The following is a 23,628-nucleotide window of genomic DNA, read 5'->3' as shown; positions in this document are numbered from 1 at the left end:
CACAGACAGGAAGTCACACCTGTAACCACGGAAGCTAAACTAGTTGTTGTCCCTGTTTCCAGTCTCTATGCTAAGCTAAGCTAGTTGTTCATATTTCCAGTCTCTATGCTAAGCTAAGCTAGTTGTTCATATTTCCAGTCTCTATGCTAAGCTAAGCTAGTTGTTTTCCCCGCAGAAATACGTCTGGAAACAGATGAGAAGAATCTTAAAATGAAACTTCATTTTCACCTTTTTTCACAGATGGAAATAAAACTAACTTAGAAAATTGATCCTGGCAGAAAACTTTTCTTTTTCTCACTTTAAGGATTTTATTATTTTATCTTTTTACAAACTGAACTCTCAATGTTCAAATGTTTCATTAACTTTATCTCATGTTTATTTCATGTAGAGAGAAACTGGAGAAAGAAATAAAGAACAGAGGAGAGACAGAGACAAAGAGGAGGAGGAAGAGGAGGAGGAGGAGGAGGAGGAGGAGGAGGAGGAGGAGGAGGAAGAGGAGGAGGAGGAGGAGGAGGAGGAGGAGGAGGAGGAGGAGGAAGAGGAGGAAGAGGAGGAGGAGGAGGAGGAGGAGGAAGAGGACGCCATCTGTCCAAACATGGAGACTCTCAGAGACAGAAACATGTGGAAGTGATTGTTGGTTAACAGGAAATGTTCTGCTGTGCGTTTTGTATTTTTTGGCCAAAGCTCCGACTGTTTTTGGTCTCTGAGGCTTCAGGACAAAATTTCTACAACAATAACACACAGACTGCAAACACACACCAGTAAGACACCAGAACACACCAGTAAGACACCAGAACACACCAGTAAGACACCAGTTTGTCGAGTGTCTCCACGCTGAGCTCTGATTGCTCAATGTGTCCTTCTGTAATTAACTTTTTTGTTTCACATCTAGTTGCTACAAACAGACTTTATTTATAAACTTTTATTAACTTTATTTAAACCTGTTGACAAATTTAATGAGTTTAGTCTCATTCAGTGTTTTAGTTCATTTCAAACAGCTGTTAGTCTGTGTCCTCCTCTCTGTCTGTGTCTCTGTCTGTGTCTCTGTCTGTGTCTCTGTCTGTGTGTCTCTGTCTGTGTCTCTGTCTGTGTGTCTCTGTCTGTGTCTCTGTCTGTGTCTCTGTCTGTGTCTCTGTCTGTGTGTCTCTGTCTGTGTCTCTGTCTGTGTCTCTGTCTGTGTCTCTGTCTGTGTGTCTCTGTCTGTGTCTCTGTCTGTGTCTCTGTCTGTGTCCTCTCTGTCTGTGTCCCTGTCTGTGTCCTCTCTGTCTGTGTCTCTGACTGTAGGACAGCAGCTGCTCTCAGTCTGATTTATGACGTCATAAAAACTCTTTCTTCTTCTTCACCTGCTGGTAGAACCATCAGGCCCCGCCCCCTTCTGTTTACAGGCAGTAACAGGTGTCAGTCATCTCACACACCTGTTTTCTTGTCTTATATTTATATTTAAACTCTTTATTTGTAAACATGTTAGAACTTTCTGATTTGATTCATGTATGAAAGAAAGTTTTGCTGTTTGAGATGTTCGATGTTCTAAAACCATCAGAACCCAGACAGAACCTGATGGTTCCGTACAGAGCTGCAGGATTTTTTAAAAAAGTACAAATATGAGAAAACATCATTAAACATTTAAGATTAAAACTGGAGGAAAAGACGCTGAACAGTTTGTTGTTGTGACTCAGTGAAGGTTTGACCTGCAGCTGCTGTGGTCCAACAGGAAGTCTCCACCCAGAACACACACACACACACACACACACACACTCACACACACACACACTCACACACACACACACACACAGACACACTCACACACACACACACACACACACACACACACACACACACACTCACACACACACAGACACACTCACACACACACACACACACACACACACACACACACACACACTCACACACACACACACACACACACACACACAGTAAAGTATTTCCTGTGGCTGCTGATCATTAGAAAGTAAAACAAACTTAATAAACATGTTTGTGACGTGAATCAAACGTCTGTGAGAACATGAAGAACATTCAAAGATCTTCAGGTTCTAAATACAGACAGTCTGAATAAACATCAGTCTGTGCATTTTTTATTTGTTTCATAAAAAGTTATGATCTATTTGATTATTATCACACTGATCACTGTTGATCAGATATGTATTTATGTATATCTGTGTTTTTACATTTATATATTTTGTATATCTTCAGTTTATCACTTCTGTCCACTTCAGGTATTTTCATATTTCCAGCAGCACCTGAAGGCATCATCACCACAGCTCTTCTGCACATTATGACCAGCTGCTCTGAGGTCAGTGAACGTCACTCTTACATCATGTTATATACAATAATTTGTCCTGCTGACCTCTGACCTGCAGCGCCCCCCTCAGGTGTAACAGTGTACTGTTGTTACCATGGTTACTTCGCAGGAAGCTGCTGGTCTCTGCGTATCGGGACACGTGGACGTTGTAGTCCAGCTGTTGGAGGACTCTGAGGTACAGCTGGACCTCAGTGTCAGAGACCAGGTGACGACCCGTCAGAACCACCGCACTGCGACGACGACGACGAGCAGGAAGAGGTGGGGGCGGAGCCGACCATACCTGTGCCTGAGGAGACACAGGAACAAATACCACTCAGGTTAATGTGTAAACAGTTAGCCTAGCTTAGCACAAAGCAGCAAGACTTTTACTTTGAAGAGATTTGATTTCAACTGTTTTCTGATGAAATAATCAGCTGATTATATTTTAATAATCTGCTGACGTCAGTGAGCAGAAACACAAACATCAACAAAGATAATCAAAGTGTTTATGTTCAGTTTATTTACAGCAATGAATCATTTTAATCTCCTGATATCAAACTGCAGGCTGACAGAGTGTGTGTGTGTGTGTGTGTGTGTGTGTGTGTGTGTGTGTGTGTGTGTGTGTGTGTGTGTTTCAGATAACATGAACTAAATATAAATCCTGAGGGATTCAGTGACAAGCGTCTCCTGTAACTACAGTCTGAGCTGTTAAAGGTCCAGTCCGTCACATTTATTATTATTTATTTATTTTAAAGTTCTGTCACATTTATTATTATTTATTAAAACTGTACACTGGTTCTTTTTCTTTTCTGTCCTCTTCAGTCATATTTTTGAGAATAAACAGCTGTATTACACATGAAACGTGGTAAAAACGTTGTCTGATGTAAGTTTTCGTGGCCAAGTGTCTTGAATCAAGTTAACAGTTAAATTATAAAATTAAAGATTATAAGATTATGGTGAAGGACATCAGCAGAAACAGTAGGTCAGTTTGGTTTGAAATAATTTTTGATTGTTTTTTTATTGATGAGTTTATTTTCATTGTTAGCTGTTAGCCAGCTAACATTAGCTTCCTAATGAAAAAGTGTAAAAACAAAACATGATGAAGATTAAATTTGAGTTTTTGATGCTTTGAGAGTCTCAAACTAAACCGTGTGTTTAAGGACCAGGAACAGAAGAGAGGATCAGTGTTTGTTTGACACCACAGAAGAAGAAGCAGCAGCCTGTTGTTGTTGGCTGTGAGACGTCCTGTCCTCTTCTTCTGTTCTTCGTCTTCAGACACAAATGACGTGTTAAAGAGTCAGAATGAGGGTTTGAAGGAGGACTGAAGTCTCAGACAGCAGGAAGATCTCAGGTCAACACGTCCTGACTGAACATGGACCGCTCCCGTCTCTGTCTGTCTCTCAACGCTGTGATGTCAGTGTGTGTAAATAAATGGTGACATTGATCAGGTATGAAGTACAGCAGTGTAACTGTGATGTTGATCAATAGATTTAAGTAATAAATTGATTATTGATGGATCAGTATAGATTAGAGGCTGGACGAGCATCAAGAGTCTGATCATGATTTACTGTTTGTTTCTACAGATTTGATTTTTTTTTAATGTTCAAATAAATCAAATACCAAAGTATTTATATCAAAGTACCTCACAGTGATACTGCAGTAAAATATCAAAGTACCTCACACTGATACTGCAGTAAAATATCAAAGTACCTCACAGTCATACTGCAGTAAAATATCAAAGTACCTCACAGTGATACTGCAGTAAAACTCCTCAGTATCTGTGGTTCTCAGCATTAACTGAGGACACTGAAGCTGAACTTTGTGTCCACAAACAGAGACACTAACGAGCTCTCATACCACAGACTGATGAACCGAGTCACCATCATCATCATCATCATCATCATCACATGACACTCTGATCACATGAACGTTCTGAAAACAGTCAGCTGTCAGCTGACTGAATTAATGTGACGTCACACTGAGAGAAACACGTCCATCAGCTGATTCAAACCGTTTATATCAGGTACAACATCAGTCTGATGGTCCAGTCCAGTCTGATGGTTCAGTCCAGTCTGATGGTTCAGTCTGATGGTTCAGTTTGACGGTTCAGTCTGATGGTTCAGTCTGATGGTTCAGTCTGATGGTTCAGTCTGATGGTTCAGTCTGATGGTTCAGTCTGATGGTTCAGTCTGATGGTTCAGTTTGACGGTTCAGTCTGATGGTTCAGTCTGATGGTTCAGTCTGATGGTTCAGTCTGATGGTTCAGTCCAGTCTGATGGTTCAGTCTGATGGTTCAGTTTGACGGTTCAGTCTGATGGTTCAGTCTGATGGTTCAGTCTGATGGTTCAGTCTGATGGTCCAGTCTGATGGTTCAGTCTGATGGTTCAGTCCAGAAGCAGCAGGAGACTCAGAGCTGCTGATCCTGTTAAATATCAGAGTGAAACCAGTTTCACTGCAGCAGCTGTGAAAACACTCTGATCTGGTTTAACCATCAGCTGTCTGACCTGCTGTCACTGTGTGTTCACCTGTCAGGTGTGTTCAGACTCAACTGTGAGACAAACACACAAAGATCATAAAAAGACGAAATGAGACAAAGACACAACCCTTCTTTGAGCGATTAGCTAAAACGTAACGAACCCCACCCCCTCTACGTTAGCAGACAGGACCAAACGAAGACATCAAAGGACACGTCAATAAATCTTTCCTAAAGATGGTTTCTGTCATTTCAGTCGATCTGATCAGGACTGAAACTATCATCAATTAATCTCAATTACTCAAATAAACACATCTAAAAATGATTGACAGCTGAGCTCTGCTCACCATTGAGTCAGTCAGCTGTGAGGGCGGGGCCTTCATACTATGGCGCCACCCCTGATCACTCCTGTACAGACTTTGTCTCCAAATGACATCACCAGAACAAGATGGCAGCTCTCGTATCAGAGACATGCTGGACTCATTTTGCACAGTGGGAGGAAGAGAAGACGCATTCAAATCTAATCCAACCTGAGCTCTTAATTTAAAAATGTATGTGAACATTGACATGCTGCAGAAGTCAAACTGCTGCCGGAGACACGTCTCCACGTCTCAGTGTCTCCTCATGTTCACTCTGAACTACAAAAAGACGACAGACGAGATATGGACAAAATGTCAGACTGCTCCTTTAAAAACTGAGCAGCTGTTGACACCTCAGAAAGACAGACAGTCGAACGGATGGACAGACAGAGAGACAGACAGAGGGACAGTTTTACTGCAGCTGTAATAAAATCAACACAAACTGAGGATCAGCTGCAGTTTAACTAACAGAACCTGAACAGATTAACAGCCTGACAGTGTGTGTGTGTGTGTGTGTGTGTGTGTGTGTGTGTGTGTGTGTGTCTGTCAGCTGCCAGTTTACACTCGGTTATCTGTCAGGAACTGGATCCTCAGCTGATTAATGACACTAATATCTAAATCAGGGACACACTTAAAATACCCAACACACATACTGACAGGATGCTGTGATCTGATTGGTCCCTGCAGCTGTCAATCATCCTGCAGTAAAATAAAACCGTGGTGCACACGCCATTGATCCCCTCATAATCTAAAAATAGTCCAACAATGAGCCAGCAGCAGGACAGGACAGAGGAGGAGACGCTTCATACAAAACTCCATTAGAAAATCTGTGGTTTTAAAGACTCTGAGCTTTAAAAGCTCAACAAACATTAATGACAACAAGTTAAAAAATCAGGTTGGTGCAACTTGAAATCCACCAAACTGCACTTCAGATTTTCAACTTTTAGTAAAGGTTAGGTTCATCCATGAGACGTGTTGAAATAAGACGATGATTTAAAAAAATAAACTGATCATATTTATGCAGAATTTATCAGAGAATCTAAAGAAAGTGATGAGAAATTAAAAAAGTTGTGTTCCTTAGATACGACCAAGCAAATCTTTTAAATTCAGTTTGGTCATTTACTGAAATTAATGGACTCACTGTTTTCATGATGTTTTATTAAAATGAAAGATTATATTGATGGATACTGATGGAAGAACTAGTTCATTTTGTCATTCTAACTTTTTCCTACAAGGAAGTTTTAAAGCGTCAGTATTTAAAAACACACACGTCTCCCTCCATGTGTCAGCAGTGAACTGAAGTCAGAGCTTTCACCATGTATCACTGTCTTCTTCAGAGGATCAGACACAGTCCAAAGCTCTGGAAACTACAGACCAGCTGTTGGTTGATTAGACAGAATCTGTCAGTTGATCTGAGAGACTTGAACTGAAGCTCTGATGTTCGCTGTGTGCAAACTGATCTTAAAATGACAGAATCTTAAATAGAGTTTTGTGAGGCAGGACTTCACTGTTGTCGTCACAGCAGCATCATCACAGGACACACACCTGTAGGACAGGTTGGACTCACCTGGTTCTGTCTCTGCAGACTCTCCAGAGTAGAAATGAACCTCCTGGTCTCCTCGATCAGGACTTCATCAGCCGGCTTCCTGCCACGGACGTCGGCGGCGGGCTGCTGCTGCTGCTGTCCGGACCGCAGGCGGTTCCGTGCCACCATCAGGGTCTGGTAGAAGAGACAGACCGCCACCCCGAGCAGCAGCAGCGGGCCGGAGCGAGATCGGCGGTGGAGCAGCATCCCGGCCTCCCTCAGGAGAAGACCGCCAACTGAAGCCAGGAGGCACCACATGGAGACGAGCCAATCGGCTCACTGCACATTCCTGAGGGTTTCACCTTCACTCCTCATCTTCATCATCTTCATCTCTTCACTGATGTTCAGTTAATCCCCAAACAAATACAAAAGGACTGTTAGAGACTTTAATGGACACTTTTTACTGACATGTTTTATATTGAGGCTGAATTCACTGATGATTCTGTGAGAATCTGAAAAAGAATGAAATCATGTTGTGAATCCAAACAACTCCGATTAGAAATCAGAACAATAAATAAAAATAGATGAATTCTCAGCACAGCCTGCTGACACACGAGGTCGTCTCCCAAGTTTGTTAAATGAGACTGTTTGATTTGAATAAAAAACATTTTGATGGATTACATTGATGCCAAATTGACTAGTGGATCCACAAGAGTCTGAAACAGTTTGAACTCCAGTTTCAAGTCCAAAGAACTTTTGTTGAAAACCACATAATTATTAAAACAGTGTAATTTTCAGTGAAGTTTGGTATCAGACTAATGTCTGATCTACAAGAGTCCGAAAAAGGATCAGGATAATTCAGACTGACAGTAGAACTCATTCAAATTCATTCATATTCAGGGTACTTTGGTGAAACCCCCCCCCCCCCAAAAAAAACACCTCTAAGTTTTTTAAACTGATTTATTAGAATAAAGAGTCTTTTGACTGATTATATTGATGCCAAATTGAACTGAAAAATTATGAACTCGTGTTGGAAAACCAAAGAACTTTTGCTGAAAACTAAACAAAATTTAAAATACCGAATTCTAAATGAACTAGTTTTGACCCCACAACATTTGTGCTGTTAGAAAACTCCAGTTAAATAGAACCGTTCAGTTTGAACAGACTTTAAATGGATCCACAAGAGTCTGAAACAGTTTGAACTCGTGTTTCAAGTCCAAAGAAGTTTGTTGAAAACCAAACTAACTTGAAATTTGATTCATTTTCAGGGTTGTTTTCTCCCAAACACATAAATATATCTGCTGCTGGAAAGTTTTTACATTTTTAAAAATTAGAATCAAGAATCTTTTGGTGGTTTCTATCATTTAACAGGAGGATCTACTGAAGTCTGAAAAAATATCGACACATCATTTAAGAGCAGAAACTTTTCTTTATAACCAAACAACAATAAATAAAAAGTGTTTTAGGATTATACTGATGCCGAATTTACTAGTGCTTCTATAAGAGTCGGAAAAATATTGATTAATGTAATAAGTTACAATACGTTTTACTGATAACCAAAACAAACAAATAGCTCAATCTTCGGAGTAGCTGGTGACATGCTAGCTTCTGTGTCACGGCTGTTGTTAAACTGTTTGTTAGACTGTTTTATTGGAATAAAAATCCTTTTGTTAAAGTCTGTTGATGCCGAATTTACTAGTGGATCATCAAGAGTCTGAAGAAGTATTACATCCTGTTGTAAATCCAAAGAAATTTTGTTGATAATAAAACAAATTTGAAAATAGCAGAATTTTCAGTGTAGTTTGGAGACATATTGGAATAAAGAGATTATGTCGGTGCCGAATTTACTCGTAGATCCGAGAGTGTCTGAAAATGTATAAATTCGTGTTGTAAGTCAGAAGAACTTACCTTAATAACGAAACAAGTTTTAAAAATCCTGAATTCTGTAGTGGGAAGTTCTGTGCGCGGCCACGACGCGCGGCGAAGGAGCGAAGTTCGCGTCAGAGCAGCCGAAGTGCATCTTGTGTTCTGCTCGGTGAGATCATGTGGCTGCAGAGACTGAAGACCATATGACCCCTGAGAGACAAACACTTCTCCTTCATTTATCTGATTAATCCTCCTGATTCGTCTCAGTCCAGAGCGCAGCAGCAGCGTCCTGTCAGCTGATGAAAGACTCACTGTGGAACCAGAACAGGACGAACCAGAACAGGACGAACCAGAACAGGACGCTCAGAACAATCCGTAAACTGAAGAGAAAAACTCCAAACAGATCCGTTGAACTGAGCCGCAGCGACGGATTTTCCGTTCAGACTTCAGGGTTAAATTGTGAGAAAAGTGAGTGGAGTTTGGTTGAAGCTGCGGCGAGTCTGGCGCTCCGACCATCTGGTTTGAGTTAAATCCAGCAGGAGGAGAAGAAGAGGAAGGAAAAAGAAGCCGCAGAGTTCAGATTTCCAGCTTCATCATGGACACTCACTCCTCTTCTCCTTCTTCTTCTGTGGTTTTAATTCTTGTCCTCAGCCTCAGAATGAAGTTAAACAGTTTTTCTGAAGTTTTTCAGTTGAAGTTTGGACTCTTCAAACAACTGCTGCTCTGTAGGAGGTCAGAACCTCCTCCTCCTCCTGCTGCTGAAACACTCTGAAGGCTGCAGTTATTTCTGGAACACACACACACACACACACACACACACACACACGTACAATGTGTGTGTGTGTGTGTGGAGTTAAAGTCAGTGAATCCTCGTTCACATTTTTTAAATTTCTTGCAGCAGCAGAGGTGGAGGAAGAACTCAGATCCGTTACTGCAGTAAAAGTATTAATACCACACTGTAAAAAAAACAACAACTCAGTTCCAAGTAAAAGAACTTGATTGAAACTGTAACTTCAGTAAAATCAGAAAATGTGACTTGAAGTATTTAAAGTATTGATCAGTCAGTAACTTTGTTTCTGTAGGTTTTTTAAAAAAAATGACTTTTATTCTGTAATTTATAATAAATATAATAATCCATACTGATAATTTACTGTATCATAAGTATTAATATTACACTGTAAAAATACTGTTATGAGTAAAAGTAACATAGTAAATAAATGTCTAGTTAAAGTAATCTGTATCTGTTGTTTTTTTAAACTGTTTTAAATGCAATTTTAATGTTCGTACTCTATTATTATAATTCATGTATTTCCTTCTGTGTTTTTAAGATGTTACATACATACATATATATATATATATATATGTATGTATGTATGTATGTATGTATAATAAAGAAAATGTAACTTCAAGTATTTATTGATCAGTCAGTAACTTTCAGGTTTCAACGTCACATTTAAAAAGATTCCAAATGTTTTAAAGGTCTTAAATGTTTTCAGACTGTTTTAAAGTAATTTCATCTCCATACTTTTAGAAAACACATTTCTCCAAAAAATATTTACAGGCAAGACTGAAGTTAAATCAAACTTAATAAAAGTGATATTTTAAAAACGGTCAGAATCATTTTATTCCCTACAGAAACTCTTCAAACTCATCTGAGAACTTCTTCAAGTTCAGTAACTTGAGTGATGTGAAGAGCAGCAACAAGGAGGATCCTGGAGGCTCCCAGAGGATCCTGGAGACCCCCAGAGGATCCTGGAGGCTCCTGGAGACCCCCAGAGGATCCTGGAGGCTCCCAGAGACCCCCAGAGGCTCCCGGAGGTCCCCAGAGGATCCTGGAGGCTCCCGGAGGATCCTGGAGGCTCCCAGAGACCCCCAGAGGCCCCCCGGAGGCTCCTGTAGGAAGCTGCACTCATTGACAACTAAAAGTAGTTTTATCACCTACAAAACTTTGGTTTAGTTGATTTGATTTATTGAAGGACGGCGTGATGACACTGATCATTTACAGGAAATGAAAACATGGCGGCAGCAGAGGGATCGAAACGTTGATTTCCAAATTTAGTTCAACATGTAACAACCAGACACAATGAATAAAATTTAAATGTTTAAGGAGCAAAGAACTTAACATTTCAATCTGATGTGAATTTTCTCTATTGATTGTCTATAAAATAAAAAACATTTTAACATCTCAGAGTGAAACGTGACGTCTTCAGATATTCAGTCGGACAGCGAATCAGGACCATTCTGGGTCGAAAGAATACATGATGGAGCCGCGGGGAGGAGGGTAACACACGGAGAAAAAAACTTATTCTAAAGGTGAAAGTCAAGAAAAAAATTCACAAATTTATGAGACAAAACAGAAAATTTCTTCAATTATAAACTCATACATTTGAACAAAAACCTCAGACATTCTGTTTGATTATAGAAAGAAATTCACGTCTGTCGTTTCGTCTTTTTTAACCCGATGGTCCAAATATGACGCAAAAATGTTTAACTGTAGAAACTTTAAAAAACATTGAGCTGATTATAAAATGAAGTGAGTTTCATGTTGGACTGATCGCTGCAGCTGCACAGTCTGAGGTTTACTTTTGCTCTGAATGATCAATAATCAATAACAGCTGATCGTCAGATCAACAGCAGAAGATCCGGCCCCATTTCAGCTCACGCACCTCATGTTGAACATCTGACACTCCAGTCTGGTTTGATTCAAACGTGTTAAAATCTGAAATAAAAAGTCAAAGAGAAACTCAACAGATACAAAAACATCTTCAGCATTTTATTGGACTTTTTTCATTAAACATCCCTGGAAACACACACACACACACACACACACACACACACAGACACACACACAGACACACAGACACACACACACACAGACACACAGACACACACACACACACACACACAGACACACACACACACACACACACACACACAGACAGAGAGAGAGTCTGGCCGAGCTGCGTTTGTTGTCGGAGGTCAGAGGAGACGTTCAGCTCATCAGGTCTCATCAGGCTTCTGTAGTTTTAGTCCAACACGTCTGTAGTTTTTTACTTCAAGTCCAACAGAGAGGAGGAGCACGGCCACATGGGAAAAATATTCTATCTTTGAGATTTAACTCAGATTATTTTCAGATTTAAGACAAAAGTCAAGAAAAACGTAAAAAAAAAATTGTACAAATTAAAAAGTCAGACTTCTGTGGATAAAAAGACGAGATCTGTTCAAATAAGATCAGGATGATTTAAGTCTGAATTCTGAGATTTAAGTCAGACTTACAAGAATAAAACTGTTAACAAAGACGGAGATTTGACAAATGAAATCAGAATAAAGAATGAATTATGACCAAATAAAGTCAGGATTAGGACATTAAGTCTGACTTTTATCTCAAAATCTTAAATTAAATTCTGGATTCACTTTGTCTCAGAAAGAAATTCACACCAAAGACTCAAATAAAGTCACAACTCTAAGAAAAACAAGTCTGAGTCTTGTCAAGAAAAAAAGAGAGAAAATGTCTCGACTGTTTTGGATTAAATTTGTGGATCACTGGACAGAATTTATTTGTTGAAATTCTGTGGAAACAAACTTTTGATTTGATGAAACGTGATCCAGAATCATATTTTCCACATTTATTAACAGAAGTTTGTGATCAGAATTACGAGTTTCTTCAAACTGAGTTTAAATTCTGTATTTCAGACTTTTGTAGATCGAAGTGAGAATGAGGTGAATTGAAATCAGAACGATGAATCTCGAGTGTCGAGTCTCCTGCAGTCAGACTAGATTTAACTGAACAGTGTGACCCCAACAGGTCGACCTCTGACCTCTGACCTGTCAGGTGACCTGACGTTCTCCGATGTTCTCTGTGGATCAGGTTCACTTTGTTCTCACAGAAATGGTTCAGAGTGAAAAAGTTTCATTCGTGTCCAAAGATCATTTTGAGGGTTTTCACAGTAAAGTGGAGTGAAACTGCAGTGACACCTGTTTGTCCAGTGTGAACACTTCTTTAATCCAGATCAGAGGGATCTTCTTGCTCCTCCTGGTTTTATGGACTTTGAATGTTCTGTGAGAACATTCTTGAAGATTTTGTGTATTTAACAGAACAGTCAGACGTGTTTGGAGGAAGATGATGATGATGATGATGATGATGATGATGATGATGATGAGATTATTATTTTTTGAATTTTTAATCTCAGATGTTGGCACAGAGTGTTTGATCCGTCGCCCTCAGGAACCTCGGCTGTCTGTGTTGTTGTCTTCACGTTGACCTCTGACCTCAGTCTGCACTGTGTTTTATGAGGACGACATGGAGGTTAAAATCCAACATGGCCGACAGACAGACGGACGGCGTCGGGTCTATTTGTGGCGGCTGCCTCGTCTCTTCATGGCGGCCGTACACTGAGGACAGTACCACTTCCCCTTCGGAGCCTCGGTCAGACCCACACAGCCGTAGTGGAACCACTCGATGGGACACTAAAAAATATGAATGAAAATCACTGCTGATTAGAGTCGTTATAAACTGATCAGATGGATTTAAAGGAACAGTCAGCTAAAATAACATGATCAATCCCGTCTTTACTAAAAAATAACATGATAGATCCTGATCAATACGTGAACGTCTGTTTCTACGCAGATGATACGATTTTATGAGTCACTGTTTCAGCTCTTCTTTAACTTCCTCATTTTTCATAATCACAATAATTATATCAAATCTATCGTTTGATTTAAATTCTTTGATTTCAGGCTCCGTTCAACATGTAGGAAAAAAAATCTAATAAAAAAACTAATAATCAGTAATCAAATCTAATAAATGTTTCTACAGTAGAATAAAATGAATCATCACCTCTTTATCTGGTTTGTCGCTTCATTATTAATTATTTGGCTTTAACTTTGTTTACTGTTAAACAGAACAATAATTATTATTGAAAACACTAATAAATAACTGATCAAATGGTTTGGTTATGAATATTAGGCCTAAATAAATATATCAACATCCGAAAACAATAACTACTGGGAAATGCAAATAAAAATAATAAAGTTATAATTTTATATTTTTGGTAATGAATACTGTCATCAATCAATTAATAGTCAATTTATTTGTTTTGGCTCCAATATTGAACTACAGATGATACAATTAATGTATTGATCCATCAGAAAATTAACAAAATTAACAATTTGACAACTTTTATTACTAACTAAACATTAAACTTAGTTGTCAAGAAAACAAACAGCTTCATGTGTTGATCTCAGAGTAAACAAATAAACAAACACTGAACAACTGTAAGTAAACAGTAATTATATAATCAATAAATATAAAACAGGTTTGATGAACATTTTATAAAGTGAAAGATTAAATGATAATTTGAAAATATAGACGACAGATTTTTTGTTGGAGATCATAAAACATTAATAACTAAAATGTTTAATGAATGTATTGATGAATTTATTGATGAATTTATAGAGAGAGTGATGAGAACTAATAAAAGTCAGATTCATATTAACACCAGAATGAATCTGGTTCCATTAATCTCATGTGTTGATCAGTTTTCACGTCAAAGTGGGCGTGGCATCATTACATTTATTAATTATTAATAACGGAAAATATCTGAGACACAAACAGAAACTGGAACCAGAATTGATCTGGTTTTTATTAAAACTGTCGTGTGTACTTGTACTTTAACATCATAAAAACTAATAAAGACGATACTTACGTCTGTATTATCACAGCCGACCATCTCTCCGTAAGAAACCTGAAAAATATTCAATAATATAACGAGTTCATGTTTGATCTTTAGATTATTATTCACACAACCAACACAGAAACTGAGGGCACATTTGAATGTGTTTATCACAGAACATCATGTTCCATCAGCGGGAACATCAGCTGGAACATCAGCTGACAGGACTCGGCCCGCTCAGGTGTTTTTCCTACCTGGTTACAGATGCAGTATCGGGGCTCGTTGGGGTCGTAGGTCCAGTCCACCTGGCTGTTGGCCTCGGCCTCTGGCAGCGCTGAGGCCTGCTGGGAAAGCTCCTGAGCCAGCGCCGATGAGGAAGAGCACGAGGACAGGGAGGAAGAGGAGGACGATGAAGATGACTGGTGGTTGGAAGACTTGATGCCGCTTCTGGAAACAGGAAGACGAGACGGTGAAGAACCAGATTTACATGTGTGAACAGAACATGTGACAGAAACACAGATTAGAAAACATTTAAAGATCATTTACTTCAATTCAACTTAAATTTATTCTTCTGTTATCAATTTATTGTTTATTTGATCCATTCATAAAATGTATATTTCTGTTATAGATTTACACTTCGTTTGACAGACATGAATATACAGATGGATAAAAAACTGAAGGATGTTTACTGTACGGATACATTTTTATAAATAAATACACGTGTTCTGTCCAGTTCCTGTTAAATTAAAGGTCTGTCATGTTCCTGCTGGTTGGAGATGTGTCAGTGTGTCTTACTTGGACTTGCGCCCCCTGGAGTCGGAGGCGGTGGTGGGGGTGAGGGTCTGGGTGAGGGTGGAGGCCAGAGCAGAGGAGGAGTATCCGGTGTTGTCCCGGGACAGAGCGAACTCTCTGCCCAGCTGGAAATCGTTGTTCTTGATGGCTTCGTAGCTCGCCTTCAGACTGGACGTCCTCCTGCCCTCCTTCATCTGAACACGGGAACAAAAACAAGTTTCAGAGTTCTGTCGGCTCTTTTATGTTCACTTCTATGTTTAGAACAAGCATGAAACGTGTTGTACGGAACACGTCGGCCAATAAACTGATCAGTTTGTACAGAATATTTACAACATTTTATGTCATAATGTCAACAATGAGGTCAAATAAACCTGCAGGAAAGTTTTGGGCTGATCGAGCAAACAACTGGAAATCAAACAACTTCACAGAATTGATGCAGAGTTTGTGTAAAAATGACATTTTTCCTTTAAACAGTGAATTTTGATTAGTAACACGGCTCGTGAAGTCCAGGTTCACTCAGAGAACTTAGAGGAACATCTGAAGGTTCATTTGCAAAAAACAGATCATCTTTTTGTCCCTATCCTTTTTTCACCTCAACAAAGGTCAATAAAAACAATAAAAACAGGGATTATGTTGTTGACAGTTTTTATCATGTGACCATAATAACGTGACGTGGCTCCGACACGCTGCTGTCACAGTTCAGCTGAAACAAACTGGAATTCAGTCATTTTTCATCAAGTTTGGCTGCAAACTGATGATTTCTTTTCTAAAATGTCAGAAAGTCGAACAAAAACTGTTCAGATGTCTCTGTGCATCTCATTTTGTCAAAAATCCAAAATCTGCAAATCAGGATCAGACAAGAAAACCTGCAAACATTCACGTTCAGAAAAATGACTTCATGAGTGAATTATGACAACAGCCGCTGATTGATCTTCTGCTCTTTGATTCATTGATTGATCATTATTTGTTCTGTGTTCAAAAAGCACTGAGAGCATGTCCATCTCAGTGTCTCAGAGACAAAAGACACATCTTCAGAAGCTGTTTTGTCCAACCAGCCGTCTGAAGAGCAAACAGACTCAGTCTGTTGTGATAAAAAGAGAAACTCGTCTGCAGATTATCAATAAAGAAATAAAAGAGTCACACTGTGTGTGTGTGTGTGTGTGTGTGTGTGTGTGTGTGTGTGTGTTCACACCTGTGCGGTGGCCTGCACTGCCTGAGCTGCAGCCATGGTGATGGCCCCGGCTCCGGCCCCGGGCCCCGCAGGCAGAGAGCTCAGGTTGTAGGAGGCCAGAGGCTGAGAGGAGTTCACACTGTACACATTGTTGGTGGACGAGGACGTGCTGTTGGTACGGCAACCTGCAGAGGACACACACTGACAGTGAGCTGAGGGTAACACACACACACACACACACACACACACACACACACACACACGCGATGAGACGTCCAGGTGAGTGTGTGTGTTGTTACCTGGCGTGTTCTCCTTGGAGGCGTCTGATGTGAGCGTGGACAGCAGAGCTTCAGACTTGAACTTCTTCTCTGGAACGTGTTCTGTAGTGTGGTGAGTTGGAGCGCTGTACTTCCTCTCTGTGACGACACACAAACACACAACGTCTGTTCTGTCTGTTCTGAAGACGTTACACCTGAACTCCAGAGACCGACACACGTCAGAGCTAAACAATTCATTGAAATATTATGACAGAAGGATCCGGTGTGACTGACACACCGACACGAACTGTGCAGCCCTGAATGATGGATCTACTGACAGACGAGGACAGGAGGAGGAGACATCAGCCACTGTCGAGTTTGTTCCCATGACAACATGTGTCCAAGCGGAGCAGAGACACTCAGCTGTGAGGAAGTTCTGTCGCTCGTGGATCCTGTTCTGTTTAAGATTAAACTCCACAGAGGAGCGTCATTTCTCGCTCTTTAATCTGTCTTCTGCCTTTTTTTCATGTAACTAACGCAGCGTCTCCTTCCTCTCTTCAAAAGTCTTTATCTTCAGAATTGTTACTGAAGATGAAATTACAAAAAATAAATGTACTTTGTTGAATTTATTAAAACCTGTTTGGTTTACGGAGTGATTGAGTCGATGCCTTGAAATTTTTCCAGACTGTCTAAGACTTTGCATGAAGCCTGTAAGACAGCAGAGCAGGTCCAACAGAGAGACAGAGGAGTCTGGACTTACTCTCAGTGGTGGTGTGAGAGTGGACGTGATGGTTGTTGACAGGCTGAGATGGACTGTCCATCTCTAAAGATCCTGAGGAGACAGAAGAAGAAATCAGTAAATTAAAATGACTCAGATTTGTTACAAAGTGCTCGAGCTCACAAGATAAATTAAATATTGATCATCTTTGAGGACTTTTGAGGCTTCAGGGGTCTTCTGGGGACATTACAAACTTGAGACAGTGACTCACGTCTCTCCAGGATCTCGGTGATGCCGGCGTTGTCGGCCTCCAGCTCCATCTTAAACTTGGCCAGTTCCTGGTCCAGTTTACGCAGGTGACGGTCCACCTGGACAACAGAAGAATAAAATACAAACTCAGTGAGCTCAGGACGATCAGAGGGACATGTCCCTCAATCTGTCAGTCCAACACATTAATTCCTTTATTTGTAAAATGTTCAAAGAGTAAATCAACCAGCAGCTGCAGTTAAAGTTGAATCGGCTCATGTTCTGGTTCTAGAGACAAAAACTCAACAGGTGAGTGGAAGGAACTGAGCTGTGATTGGTTATCAGACTGTTTGACATCATCAGTTGAGTTATTCTGTCTGTGGCTGCCATCTAGTGGACACTGGAGTGAATAAAACTCAAAACTGTGAGTGTTTAGAATAAATGTCTCTGTTGACTCGCAGTGAATCAACTCTGAACAGATTTTATTTATTTGTATCCTCGTTCTCTTCCTGATTGGTTCTTTATGTTTCATTAATAACAAAAAGATAAACACAACATGAGACTCAATGATTCAAAACCTCTCAGAAATACAACATAACTAAAATCAACACACATCCTCTGATTACTAATCAATTAATAAAACAAAGAGTTTACAATGTTCCACTTCTCATGTAATTAAACAAAATCTGAACTTTGAATTAAAACAGATTTAAGTTTTATTTAAAAGAAAGATGTCTGTGTGAAACGAGCAGGTTTCTACTGAAACCTGTTCAAACATCTTTCTGTTGTGTTACTGAAACTTAAACTGGGTTCACAACGACACATTTAATTCTGTATCTACTCAACACATTATTATGGATGTAAAAACAACAAAACCTAAAGGTATAACGACACCAGAATAAAAAGTCCACAATATGACACTAGTCAGGACATTTGCTTCTGTTTTATGTCTTTAATAAAAGAAAAGTAGCAGCTGTGACCTGCAGCAGGTGAAGACTGTCAGGATCTGTGTTTGAAATATGTACAACTGCAAACAACAAGCAGTCAGCAGCACCTTTCATCAAATTAAAATTAAAATTAAAATTATTCTGTGGTCAGAATAATTTCCCAGGTGGTCACAGTCCATTTTACTGTGATGTTTTATGTACTGTTATAACCCTCTGTTATAACCCTCTGTTATAACCCTTGTAACCACAGTGAAGAGACGTTTCTTTACTCACCAGATCATAGATCTGATTGGCCAGCTGGACTTTCTCATCTGCATCTTCCAGAGCTTTGTAATAATCCTGAAACAACACAGAGATTATTGATGAACTCTTTGTTTGTTAAAACACCTGTGGAGGGAGGAGACGTCACACAGGTGAGCTCGGAGCTTCACTTCAGCTTCTCCACAAAAAAACGGACTTTATTCATTTGTAATATTGGTTTAGTTTTAAATAATTAATAATGTTTATTTTGGAGAGATATTGATCACTGATGACGTCACACTTCACACGTCTGTTTATCAGACAAACTGTCAGATGTGTGTTTGTACCTTTTTAATGACCTCCATCTGTTCTTCTCTCCACTCTGGTTTGTTCTTCTTGGCATTGACGAAGAACTCGATCACTTTCTGCTCCAGCTGATCGGTGGCGTCTGAACGGGACAAAAACAAACAGACTCAAACACGTCTTTACGTTCTGTTTCATTCACGTCCCGTTTGAAGTTTAAGTTCAGAAACAAGTTGACAGTAAACCTGTCAGAACGTCTCATCTTCCACATCAGTCAATCGCACAATCAATTCAAATTATTGATATCTGACTGTTATCACAATTAACAGGAAATAAAGCTGATAATGAAGTCAATTTCTGGTTCATCTGAAAACACCACTTAAGTTAAAATCCTGCAATCACAATGTTACTTAACTTAAAGTTCAACAACATCAGCATCAAAGTACACTTAAAGTTCCAAGAGTAAGTTATTAACAGCAGGTTCTCACTCTTTTTTCATTATTGATTTGTAAGCATTCTTATCATTTCTATTCTTTCAGTTATTTGTTGTTACTCCACTCTTCAGGCCACTTTCCTTAAATAATAAATAGCATTTTTTCAGTTGTAAATAATGAACATAAGACGGGAAAATAACAGTTTACAGGCTCTGTTTACAACATATTACTGTTTTTAATCAAATATGCATTAAATGACACAAATCACTTTATCATTTATCACTCTATTAGGGCTGCAACTAACGATTATTTTCATGATCAATCAATCTTTTGATTACTTTCTCAATTTTAATCTTGTCATTGAAAAACGTGGCACACTTGGAGATATGAACTATTTTTCAAAGATTTCCTGTGACGATTATTTTCATTATCCATTTATCTGTTTAATTAGTTTTAATTAGTGGTTTGGTCACTGAAATAATGAAAAATGTCAATCAGGGTTTCTCAAATGATGATGTCCTCAGAAAACAGAAATATTCACATTTAAATTAAAAAATGGCTTAAACACATTCAATGATTAACAAAGTCATTGGTGATTCATTTAATAATTGACTGTTTGATTAATTGTTGCAGCTCTACTCTTTTCATTTAACATTCATTTTTACTGCTCGCATGCATTTTCAATTAACTTGTATTACTTCCATCCCTTATAATCATCTCGTGCAGGCAGAAATATTAAAACTGCACCTTTATATATTTATAGTTTATTCTAAAGTTGACACTCCAGCTGCCACATCATATAAATAATTCATGTTACCATTTTAATTAACTCAGCTTTCATGAAGTACAGACGGTGTTCAGTAAATTTAAATAAATGACTGATGGGTTCAAAGTGTTGTTACAGAGCCGCTGTTAGCCGCTCAGCTAACTTTGTGCTAACTCCACAGTGTAGTGATAAATGTAAAGTGTTTCAATGAGCCGTGTCAGTTCCACTGTGTGAACGTGTGTTTAGAAACGGTGGATTCACGCCGGTACATTCAGCCGTTGACCGGCGGTGCTGTCGGTGCTGAACGTACTCTGAACCTGCAGGTCCATCTCTCTCATTTCCGTAAACCTGTCGCGGAGATCCATGGGAAGCTGCTCGATCACTGCAGGAGAAGAAGAAACAGCGGTCACCCTGTTAGCATGGCTAGGCTAACGGCCGGAGCCACACAGGCCGCTAAATGTCACACATTTAACGGACAAAACGGGTGGATAAACCCGACGACAGCCTGTCAGAGAGCCGTACTCACTCTCCAGGTAGTCCTCCAGGTACAACATGGCGGCAAATCTGACCGTTTCACCGTTTTATCGAACAATTCTCTTCTTTCAATATGGCGCCGCCAGCCGCTGTCGCTCCGCTCAGAAAAAAAGAGACAGAAAAAATGAGGTCAGAGAACGTGACGCAAACGGCTATCTGCGTTCTGATTGGCTCAAACGTACACGGGCGTTGATTTGCGTTATCAGGGCAGTTGCCTCATGGGAGTTGTAGTTTAGTACAAACTTAAGCTGTTTCTGTTGTAAAATTATCCCCCAATCAGCTTCCACATGATCTTACATCTTTATATAATAATCAAACATTATGTATGTTATTAGTTAACGTGATGACTTATTATTTACTCACCCATTTACTGGACATCATTTATAATGTCTGTTTTGATGAGTATCATAAATAGAACTACAACTAGCACTTCACTGTAGAACCCTGTGTTGTAAAATGATCAGCAAATTAACCGTGCAATCTTATTTATCTATACTGGTAATACTTGGTAAATCAAACATGCCTCATATTTGTAGTGAAGTACAACGTGGCATGTTGTTATAAGGTTGTGCTAACAGATTATTAAATAATAACTAGCTTTAAAAATTCAAGTTTTAAAAGTCTAAAATATTATTATTCTGTCAAATAGACATTTAATATCTGTTTTATCATATTTTATACAGAAAATAATGATTTTTTATTGTTCCCACGCAAACTCAACTCAGCTTTAAAGGCCGAGCTCCTTTCATACACTCATAGAGCTCAAGTGGCTCACAGAGCGAGATTAAATCAACACTAACATAAAATCTAAAATAATACTTTCTATATCAGATTAAAAATGTAGGTCTTTACTGTAGTTTATGTTTAAGAATAGCAAGGAGCTTGTGATCAATATCAAGAGGAGTGAATTCCACACAATGATAGTATCATTGATCAGTGATACAAAGTTGTTTAAAAAATTAAAAATCTGTTCAAAATACACTTAAACATTATAATTGAATTATAACAATTAAAATGTCCTTCATAAATAATAAACAGTGTTTTTCTTGATGTTGTTCAGATCAGCCTGACATGATGACAGTTTAACTGTTTTTGTTCACATAATGTAAATGTCTCCTTTCTTGTTTGTAATGATGTAATTTAGATGGGTTAGAGACTTGATTGATTGATTAGTTGGTTGATTGATTGTTAATGCTTATGGCCAAAAGTATGTGGACACAAGACACTAATTATACATTAATTTGTGTCCATATTCTGACGGCCAAAACTATGTGGACTTAAAACTACCAGTTAGATAGTCGTTTATTTCCACACACCTGTGGCAAAAGTATGCATTTTTTATACTGTGCATGTATTTACATACATACATATACATGTATTTATATACAAAAGTATGTGGACACCAACTACAAGACAGACGTTAGTTTGTGTTCACATAATTATAGGCCAAAAGTATATGGACATATACAAAGGAGGGAGAGTAATTTTTGTCCACATACTTTTGTCCATCCTCCCTCCCTGTGTGTGTTGACGTGCAGTCGGCCTGCAGAGGCCTCCCTCCCTCCTTCCCTCCTTCCCTCCCTCCCTCCGTGTGTTTCCTCTGTGTAGCAGCTTCATCCTCTTCAACACAACAACAGTGTGAGGCAGCAGCCTGCTGGCCTGCTGACCCCGCGGCTCTGCGGCTGGAGGCGGACACATTCCTCTGTCCTCCCCCAGGACTCCCTGCCTGTCCTGCCTGCCTGCCGGGGGGAGGAGGAGGGAGGAGGAGGGAGGCTGCTGCTGCTGCTGCTGCTGCACGCATTTAATTAGTGAGGAAGAAGCGTCAGGACGGGACGGGACGGAGAACCGCCCCCCTTCCCCTCCACAGTGCTCCGGGCTCCGGCTACAGCTGCAGCAACAGTCCGCTCGACGGCTCGGAGTTTCACCGCAGCGGAGGAGCGTTTTTACGCGCAAAGTGAGCGTGTGGAGCGCGTTAGGGAGGATTTACAGCAGCTGTTGGATGTTTGTTTGGTCTGATATTCTGATACTTCAGTTTGAACTTTTTGGATCACATATCAGCTGTGAGATAAATGCGTGACTCGGTGCAGGAACGCGGTTTAAAGTGATCCGCGCCGTGCGTATTTTGTGCGCTAAGTGAGTGATGATTGATGTGGAAACACTCGTCCATCACCCCGTCGGGGCTGAGAGCTGAGAGCCGAGGAAGGAAAGTAAGAAACCACCTGTTGTGAAAGTTTCCTGGAGCTGCTCACGGACAAACCCGAGCTGCTGACACCACAGTCCGGACAGAGCCGAGCGGCAGAGACGCGCACGGAGCGGAATGCGGCTTTTACGCACGGAGCAGACGCAGTTTCTAAGAAGAGGCTCCGGTCTAATGAGTGCTAATCTGCACAGACGTGTCTCCGTCTCCAGCCGCCGTGTTGTGTGTTTGCAGTGAGCATGTTGTTGCCATGGCGCCCCGGGCTCAGATGAGCCGCGCCGCGGAGCTCCGGTCGGGATGGCTCGGGAGGACGCGGTGAGGTGTCTGCGGTGTCTGCTGTACGCGCTCAACCTGCTCTTCTGGGTGAGATAACACGAGCTGCATGTGGCGTACATATGAATAAGGTTATTGAGGGGTTTATTGATCACTGATCGATCATTGTACAATCATTACGTGGAAGATCAGGTCACATCTGAGGGTGTTTGTTTTACAAAACTCACCTGTGAATAACATGAGTGAAAACTACATGTTCACATTTCATAAATAAACATTATTCACATGTGAAATATAAAAAACAACAACATGTGATGGTTTCACGATGTAGAAAGATGAATTTTTCAATGTGATATTTTGTGACAAAAGTTAATTGTGAAACTTGTGAAACTTAACTTATGAAAACTGAAAAACTAAAAAAAAGTACAGTTTTCATAATTTTTTATATGTAAATGTCATATTTAGGTACATTTTCATATGAATATGTAATAAACGCACATGTTGATTATACAGTTTTGAAAGATTTCACATAAGATTTCACTGTTAGTATCACGTG

The 23,628-nt window shown here is 39.8% G+C and overlaps 3 protein-coding genes across 3 annotated transcripts in view; 1 reads left to right on the top strand and 2 right to left on the bottom strand.

The window, feature by feature from the left end:
• cped1 (cadherin-like and PC-esterase domain containing 1) overlaps positions 1-8,858 on the bottom strand; it is a 28,367-nt gene extending 19,509 nt beyond the window's left edge. Inside the window, exons 1-3 of the mRNA XM_084710741.1 lie at positions 8,565-8,858; positions 6,699-7,053; positions 2,414-2,606 (exon numbers count right to left, since the gene is read on the bottom strand). Of these exons, the coding sequence (XP_084566867.1) occupies positions 2,414-2,606; positions 6,699-6,974 (469 nt within the window). The 5' untranslated portion in view covers positions 6,975-7,053; positions 8,565-8,858. The remainder of the gene's footprint in view (positions 1-2,413; positions 2,607-6,698; positions 7,054-8,564) is intronic.
• Positions 8,859-12,135: 3,277 nt separating this feature from the next.
• On the bottom strand, positions 12,136-20,747 carry ing3 (inhibitor of growth family, member 3). The gene is made up of 12 exons (XM_084711265.1): positions 20,595-20,747; positions 20,379-20,450; positions 18,913-19,013; positions 18,599-18,664; positions 17,404-17,500; positions 17,175-17,246; positions 16,457-16,573; positions 16,179-16,342; positions 14,990-15,180; positions 14,449-14,641; positions 14,228-14,266; positions 12,136-12,989 (listed from the first exon to the last, which is right to left on the bottom strand). The coding sequence occupies exons 1-12, from the start codon at positions 20,620-20,622 to the stop codon at positions 12,873-12,875; spliced, it is 1,257 nt and encodes a 418-aa protein (XP_084567391.1). The 5' UTR covers positions 20,623-20,747; the 3' UTR covers positions 12,136-12,872.
• Positions 20,748-22,235: 1,488 nt separating this feature from the next.
• tspan12 (tetraspanin 12) overlaps positions 22,236-23,628 on the top strand; it is a 9,857-nt gene continuing 8,464 nt past the window's right edge. Inside the window, exon 1 of the mRNA XM_084711287.1 lies at positions 22,236-23,162. Coding sequence (XP_084567413.1) covers positions 23,097-23,162 — 66 coding nt within the window. The 5' untranslated portion in view covers positions 22,236-23,096. The remainder of the gene's footprint in view (positions 23,163-23,628) is intronic.

Source organism: Lutjanus erythropterus, chromosome 22, assembly GCF_056507025.1.
Source record: "Lutjanus erythropterus isolate fLutEry1 chromosome 22, fLutEry1.hap2, whole genome shotgun sequence".
Taxonomy (NCBI): Eukaryota; Metazoa; Chordata; class Actinopteri; order Lutjaniformes; family Lutjanidae; genus Lutjanus; species Lutjanus erythropterus.
The sequence above is the reverse complement of the archived record's forward strand: the minus strand, read 5'-3'. Positions and strand labels throughout refer to the sequence as shown.